Source organism: Chenopodium quinoa, unplaced genomic scaffold, assembly GCF_001683475.1.
Source record: "Chenopodium quinoa cultivar QQ74 unplaced genomic scaffold, ASM168347v1, whole genome shotgun sequence".
NCBI classification, from domain to species: domain Eukaryota; kingdom Viridiplantae; phylum Streptophyta; class Magnoliopsida; order Caryophyllales; family Amaranthaceae; genus Chenopodium; species Chenopodium quinoa.
Genome location: NW_018745533.1, coordinates 2,634,537 through 2,641,952, shown reverse-complemented (window position 1 = coordinate 2,641,952; position 7,416 = coordinate 2,634,537). Strand labels below are relative to the sequence as shown.

At 39.4% G+C, this 7,416-nt stretch overlaps 2 protein-coding genes across 2 annotated transcripts; one reads left to right on the top strand and one right to left on the bottom strand.

Annotated features, from left to right (window-relative positions):
- The first annotated feature begins 1,277 nt into the window (after positions 1–1,277).
- LOC110715768 lies at positions 1,278–5,798 on the top strand. Its single transcript, XM_021894380.1, has 4 exons — positions 1,278–1,747; positions 2,052–3,999; positions 4,085–4,228; positions 4,393–5,798. Exons 2-4 carry the CDS (start codon positions 2,053–2,055, stop codon positions 5,413–5,415), a joined length of 3,114 nt encoding a protein of 1,037 aa, XP_021750072.1. The 5' UTR covers positions 1,278–1,747; position 2,052; the 3' UTR covers positions 5,416–5,798.
- On the bottom strand, positions 5,679–7,019 carry LOC110715769. The gene is made up of 2 exons (XM_021894381.1): positions 6,688–7,019; positions 5,679–6,407 (listed from the first exon to the last, which is right to left on the bottom strand). Exon 2 carries the CDS (start codon positions 6,399–6,401, stop codon positions 5,928–5,930), a length of 474 nt encoding a protein of 157 aa, XP_021750073.1. The 5' UTR covers positions 6,402–6,407; positions 6,688–7,019; the 3' UTR covers positions 5,679–5,927.
- Positions 7,020–7,416: the final 397 nt, after the last annotated feature.

Sequence of the window (7,416 nt, the reverse complement as noted above, 5' to 3'; positions counted from 1 at the left end):
TACCCTTGATTGACAACTTACACCAACTAGCATGGGGTAACGCCCTCCCGCACCGTCACCTCGCCGAGTTGGCGACGGTGTATGGGCCTATCATGCACCTCCGGCTAGGGTAAATCCCTACCGTAGTTGTGTCATCGGCTGACACGGCGAGGGAGGTTATGAAGACTCATGATGCGGTGTTTCATAGTAGGCCAACTCTTATGGTTGGAAAAGAGAATTTTGTATGATTCCTCAGATATTGGATTGGCCCCGTATGGTGAGTATTGGCGGCAGGTGCGGAATATCTTGGTGGTCAAGCTGTTTACGATGAAACGAGTCGAGTAGTTTCGGGTTATTAGGGAGGAGGAGGTTGCGGAGTTTGTAGAGTTGCTAAAGGCGGAGGCAGGGTCTATGGTTAATCTAAGCGAGAAACTCTTTGGCCTTAGATGTGATATTACATCAAGGTAAATTATGTTTACTTTTGCATTTTTAACTTTGCCTTTTCACTTTATTCAATTCTATGTTATGGAGTTATTGGTGCTAGAGTATATAAATTGATCCTGAGTTTACCATTAACTTAATCTTTTGCTGTATTGGTCTATTAATAGTTGGAAAAAAAAATCTAATTTACCCTCATAACACATTTTTTGAAGCATTTCTAAACTCGGGCAAATAAGAGTAGAACTCGTCAAATTATCATAAGGTTTGATCTCTAGACTTAGCTTCAAGGATACGAGCAAGGTTGGGATTAGAGAGTGATGTGATTAATGTCACTACTCCGCCACCTCAAACCTTAAGTGGGAGCCAATTGATATGAACACAAATTTAGAATATCATGATTATTCTTGAAGTAGGAATCTTGGTTGATAAATTTCGCTTTCACAAAATATATAAAGTGAAAGGGGCTATTGGTTGAAAAATTACGCTTTCTCAAAATACCCCTCTCATGATTACTACCATAGTACCATCCTTTAAAAATTATAAAAAATAAATAAAAAAATAAAAAAATAAAAAACTTAACTTTTTTTTATAAAGAAGTTTATTACTCCGTACTACGTAGTATATCTTAGAGAGAAGTTTTGGCCTTATATTTAGGGAATGAAGCCCATCAATAATAATTTAAATAAAAAAAATATATAGGGGTAAAGACTAAAGATTAAGAAATAATGTTTCGTAATATTATAAAATACTTCTTAATATATTATTATTATTATTATTATTATTATTATTATTATTATTATTATTAAAATTAAAAAAAGGGTATTTTCATTTTTACCACCTTCAAATAATGACTTTGTCGAATTTACCACCTCCAAAAAAAAAAACATTTACTTTACCACCTCATAAAAAAATTAAACATCAGTTTTACCACCTCATCTGAACTCAGGTGACGGAAAACGCTTGTGGGGCCCAGTTAACTGTCACTTCCCTCCAATTTAATTCTTTTAAAATCGATTTCCCTCTGTCTCCTCCTTTTCTCACCTTCCACCTTCCATAATCAATGTCTCACCAAATTTCTCACTTCCTCATCAATTTTCGTCTCTCTCTCCTTTGATTTTTCTTGATTCTCACTGTAACTGCTTCTCTCTCCTTTGAATTTTCTCTTTCTCTCTGTAAAAACTGAAACCCTAGATCAATTTGGGTGGTTGAAATCGAGCTGGAACCACAAAATTGCAACACATCAGCTTCTCTTGTCATCTTCCACAGGGTGAGGGGACCAAAAGCTTGGTAATTTGCTGACAGAAATCGAGATTCCTGACTACAAGAGGTACTTTAAACCCTTTATTAGTACATTTCGTTGGATTTATGGTTGTCAATTGGGGTAAAGTATGCCTTTTTGGGGAATCTGTGAATTAAAGTATTATAAACCCTAATCATGCGAATCTTTGACTGAATTAGAGTGTGCATTTGTTAAATAATTAGTTAATTAGATTTACTTGGTTACTGTTACTTTAGTGCATAGTCAATGTGAATTGCTTTTACTTGCTGTAATTGGTGAATTGGTTTTTGTTGTTTACTGTAATTACTGAAATTGGTTATTGTTGTGTGTGCTTTTGTTGGTGTTGTTACAGAATGGACACAGTGGACTTAAAAATTACAGTAAAGGGTGCCTTTATACCTTCTTTAGCTGGTAAAAATAGGAGGGTGTTAACTTGGGATGGTGGGTGGGTTTATTGGATGAGAAAGGTGGAAAAAAATAAGATAGATGTACACTTTTTGAGGCAAGCAGCTATACATGGGTTTGTGTATGTGAATGTGAAGGTTCCTAGGGGGTTTAGTTGCTGGTATAAACAAAAGGGCAAGTCTTGGGTGAATGGTAAAAGGGAGCTTGTTGATGGTGAGGTGAATGGTTTCCTAGAGTCGGTGAACAAAGAGGGGGCATGTGAGATGTATGTTACCAGTCATGAGCCAATTGAAGGGACTAACAAAACACCCTTCAAATGTATATCTGGGAATGAGCTAACCCCTGAACAAAGAAAGGAACTGAAAAAGAGGTTTGGTGGGCCTAAAGTATACAAACCCAGCCCAGAACTTAGTAAGCCCACTGAAGAAGAGCCATTTAGGAGAAGCCCTAGGTTAAAAGGCATTGTTATACATGACAGAGAGGCTGAGGAGAGGCTTCCTAGGGCAGAGAAAGTGAATGCTAATACACATAAAGGGAAGGGTAAACTCACTGCTGCAGATAAGGGTAAGGCTAAGGTTGGGGATGAGACTGGAAATTTTGCTAATTTAGTGAGAAAAATAAAAGAAAGAGTGAGGAGCTTAAGGGATGACAGTGATGTGTTTAGTGATGAGGATGGTGATACAGAGTCTTCTGATTCTGAGTTGAGTGATTTTGAGTTAGAAGTTGATGAGGGAGAGGAGGACTTATACTTTGATGATGATGAACAGTGGTTGAAAAAAAATTTAGACCATATTAACAGTGAGGTGAAAGGCAGTTTGAGGGGAGTTACTGAAGGAGGGGATCAAAGTGATGATGAGGACACAGGGTTTGACATAGAAAGAAATCTACAGAAAATTGAAGTGAGGGTTGAAGAGGAGGAAACTTGTGATTCTGATGAGCTAAAGAGTGTGGAAGGTGATTCAGATGATGATCAGGGTAGTGTTACTTGGTTTAACCCTGAGACAGACTTTGAAAGGGCTATCAAATTTGTAGTTGGTCAAAGGTTCAGTGATGTGCAAACAATGAGAAAAGCTTTGAGACAACATGCAATTGAAAATAGGTATGAGTATTACCTTCTTCACAATGATTCAAAGAGGCTAACAGCATATTGCAAAAGGAAATGCAAGTGTGTGTATAACAAGAACAGTTGTAGGATAGTGAAGTGTACATGTAGTAAGGGTGTTAGGTGTAGGTTCAAGTTTTATGCAACAAGGCTTGTGAAATCAGAGGCTTGGCAAATTAAGACACTAAGGCTGAAGCATAGGTGTGTTAGGAGTAAAATGAACAACAAGGTGACAACAGAGTTCCTTGCTGACAGGTACTTGGAGGAGTTCAGGGGCAACCCCAGATGGAAGATTAAACAGATTCAGGACAGGGCCTTGAATGACTTGGGGATCAAAATTACATACTCCAAGGCTTGGTTGGCTAGAAGCAGGGCAAAGCTTATAATATATGGCTCTTCATCAGAGCAATACTCAAAGGTTTGGGACTATGGGAAGGCACTGCTGAAATGGAACCCAGGGAGTGAGTGTAATGTGGTGGTGGATGATATTAATCAAATTGAAAGACCAATTTTTATGAGGATGTTTGTGTGCTTAGCTGCACTTAGGGATGGATTCATTTCTGGTTGCAGACCAGTAATTGGGGTGGATGGGTGCCATCTAAAAGGGGCATACCCTGGGCAGATCTTGGTTGCAGTTGGAAAAGATGGCAATAATTCCATCTTCCCAATTGCTTGGGCAACTGCAGAAATTGAGAACAAGGACAGCTGGTGCTGGTTTCTGGAGAGCTTGCTCAAGGCACTTTGTGTGTATGACCAAGGAGATGGCTTGACTTTTATGTCTGACAGACAGAAAGTAAGTGGGTTGTGTTTGTGCTTAAATTACTTTGCTTTATTTGAATTTTCTGTACACTAACTTGTTAGTTTTGCCTTGTGTGTAGGGTCTCATAGAAGCATTTGCAGATGTGGCCCCCAAAGCTGAGCTCAGATTTTGTGTGAGGCATATTTGGTCAAATTTCAAACTGAAATTTCATGGTGCAACTTTCAAGGAATTGTTCTGGGCTGCTGCTAGGGCAAGCACTCTGGTAAGCTTCTATTTAGGTTCTTTTATGTCAGTTTTATGGTGAACTATAATGTATGCTAGGAATATTTAGTTTTGCACATATTTACATGTATTTCTATTTTGTGAAAACTGTATGCCATGTGTCTATGTTGTGTTGAATGGTTGTCATGTGTGTGGTTGTATCAGTTTGAGTTTGAAGTTGCTATGGAAAGTATCAATTTTTTGGATGAAGAAGCATACCAGTGGTTGTCAAACATTGACCCCCAGCACTGGTCAAGGCATGCTTTCTCTACAAACTGCAAGTCTAACATGTTGTTAAACAACATGTGTGAGACATTTAATGCAGTGATTAGAGATGCCAGAGACAAGCCTATTCTAACTCAAATGCAATGGCTTAGAAGATATATGATGAAGAGGAGTAATGACAAATGGGAGGCAGCAAAGTCTTGGGAAGGTTTACTAACCCCATTTGTCAACAAAGTCTTTGATGGGTTGGAGAAGTATGCCATGACATGTGAGGTTACAGCTTCAAGGGATGAAATTTATGAGGTGAAATACAAGGATGATCAGTGCATTGTGGATCTGCAAGAGAGAAAATGCACTTGTTATAGATGGGAGTTGACAGGAATACCTTGTGTCCATGCATTTGCTTGCATAATGGACAAAAGGGATGATCCTGAGTTGTATGTGCACCCACATTACTATAGGGTGACATACTTGGCTGCATATGAGAACCCAATACAGCCAATGCCTGGCCCTAAGAATTGGGAAAAGGTCAAGCTCAGACAGCCTTTGCCACCTATGCTGAAAGTGCAGCCAGGAAGACCTAAGGAAAATAAGAGAAAGCTTGAACCAGGGGAGGGCACTTCTGCAGCACCTGAGGGCAAGAAGCCAAAGGTGATGAAACAATGCAAGAACTGTGGTGGGTTTGGCCACTTTGCCAAAACATGCAAGGCTGAAGCAGCACCAGAACAGCCTAACCCACCTGCAACAAATCCAAAGGGTGGGAGGCCACAGTTGCAGACTCCTTGGCTTAAGGAACAGAGAAAGAAAAGTGAAGAGAAAGCAGCAAGACATGTATTTTGTGTATTTTGTGACTTGAGTGTATTTAGTGGCTTTGTTTCTGAGTCTTGTCATACTGTGATTGCAGGCTGCACTGAAGTTGCCACAATATCAGCCTCCAACAACAGCACATGCTGGGTCAAGTAATGCTGCACCTGCAACTGCTGTGTCAAGCCAGCCTGCAACAAGAACAGAGCCTTTGCCAACTCAGCCTGTTACCAGGAGCAACAGGAGCCTGAGTCAGCCCACAAGAGTGCCAACAACTACTCCTCCCAAAGTCAAAATACAGACCAGGTCCAAGCTTCATGTAATGACAAGCAAGAAGGACAAGGATCTCAATCAACTGTGACCCTAGGTCTACTCATTAGTATTTTGTAATAGACAACCAAGTTTATTTGGTAGTTGAACAATGGTAGTTGAACAATGATTTTGCACAAAGGTGCCTTAACTTTTGTCTCAGCCAATGTAAAACAATTTCAAACATTGTGTTGCAAGTACTAATACGAATTGTGATATGTTTCTACCAAAAAGTTCCATTTCTCATTGATTTTGTTAAAAGTAGTACAAGAAATGTCATCCCAACATCCACACATAATAATTCAACAAAACACAACATAAGTTGGGGATTTTTTTTTGTTTCTAAGCATTCCTAAATGAACCTAAGGTCTAAAATACATAGCCAGTACCAAACCAAAACAACAAAACACAACAATAGCATGTACTGTGAGCATTTTCTTTGTTGTTGCATTGCTGCCATGCACTTCCTTGATCATCTTCTTCCTGTCTGAGCTAAGAGCTTTGCATTTCATCTTCAAGCTGACAATCTCATTGAGCAAGCACCTCCTTTGTCCACTAACATCATCAACTTCCCTCTTCATGTCATTCAGCTCTCCCTTCATTAGTTTCTTGTCCAGCAGCAAGTTGTTAATCACCTCTGTTTTCCAAGGTGTTCCATCTGGTTGATCCACCCACTCAAAAGCTTTACACCCCCTTAACTCAGTCACAGGATCATAGAATTTGCAGGTCCTAAACTTGCGTCCTGGGTTCTCCCTAGTCCAAGCAGTCAGCCTAGACATTGGAACTCCACATTGGCATTTTTTCTCCTTTGAGGGTGACATGCTAACTGAAGACATTCCCTTCTGAAATTCAGTAAGAACAAGAATGAAATTAATTGTATTTGAACACAATCACCATAATATAACCCTAATTTCAGTAGCCAATTCACATAACAAAAACCCCCAATCTAATTTAATCTTACATGAACCCTAAGTATTTTAATTCAAATTGGGGTTTAATTGACCTCACAAAACGCCCAATTTCAATTACTCTTAGCAAATGCAACATAATCACGCAACGAATTGCCAAAAAATTACAACAGAAATCACGAAAATTGCTAGAGAATTAACAACAATGGCTTACCTTTTTGATGCTTGTTGTCGAGGAGTTCAATTGATTGTTTGATAATTAGAGGGTTTGGGATTGTTAAGGTTGCCCAAAAATACTGATTTGTGAAGAAAATCGCAAAAATTAATCTCCAATCTGCAAGAATTTGGTGTACAAATGAAGAACTAGGTTTAAGTAAAAGGGAAATCGAGAGAAATTTGGGAAAAAATCAAAAACTAGCCGTTATGCTGGGCCCCACAAGCGTTTTCCGTCACCTGAGCTCAGATGAGGTGGTAAAACTGATGTTTAATTTTTTTATGAGGTGGTAAAGTAAATGTTTTTTTTTTTGGAGGTGGTAAATTCGACAAAGTCATTATTTGAAGGTGGTAAAAATGAAAAAACCCTTAAAAAAAACCTACAAATTCAATCAATTTACAAGAAATTGGTAGGGAGCCGAGATACAATCTGGGCTCCTACCCCTCTAGCTATAGCGAACCCGATCCTACTGAAGATGTGAGCAGCTGCACGAGCACCAATATCCTGAGTTTTAGCGAACGCCTGAACCCGCTTGAGCAACGCAATAGCATCCTTGTCTAATTCCCCTAATGAAGAAAAGGAGAAAGGAAGAAAACCATAGCCATTAGCCCTGCAACGTGCCCCATACTTGTCCTGCTTCCGCTGAGCCGCCGCCGACACAACACGACCAGGAACGAAGTTAGACAACCCCGAATGTGTCAAAAGTGAAGACCCCGTCAAGTCGACACA

Bases quoted from the DNA above. Each gene is read 5' to 3' on its own strand.
- LOC110715768 (XM_021894380.1), top strand. From the start codon at position 2,053: ATGGACACAGTGGACTTAAAAATTACAGTAAAGGGTGCCTTTATACCT. The intron at 4,000-4,084 runs GTAAGTGGGTTG...CCTTGTGTGTAG, and splicing joins TTATGTCTGACAGACAGAAA to GGTCTCATAGAAGCATTTGC. The intron at 4,229-4,392 runs GTAAGCTTCTAT...TGGTTGTATCAG, and splicing joins CTGCTAGGGCAAGCACTCTG to TTTGAGTTTGAAGTTGCTAT.
- LOC110715769 (XM_021894381.1), bottom strand. From the start codon at position 6,401: ATGTCTTCAGTTAGCATGTCACCCTCAAAGGAGAAAAAATGCCAATGT.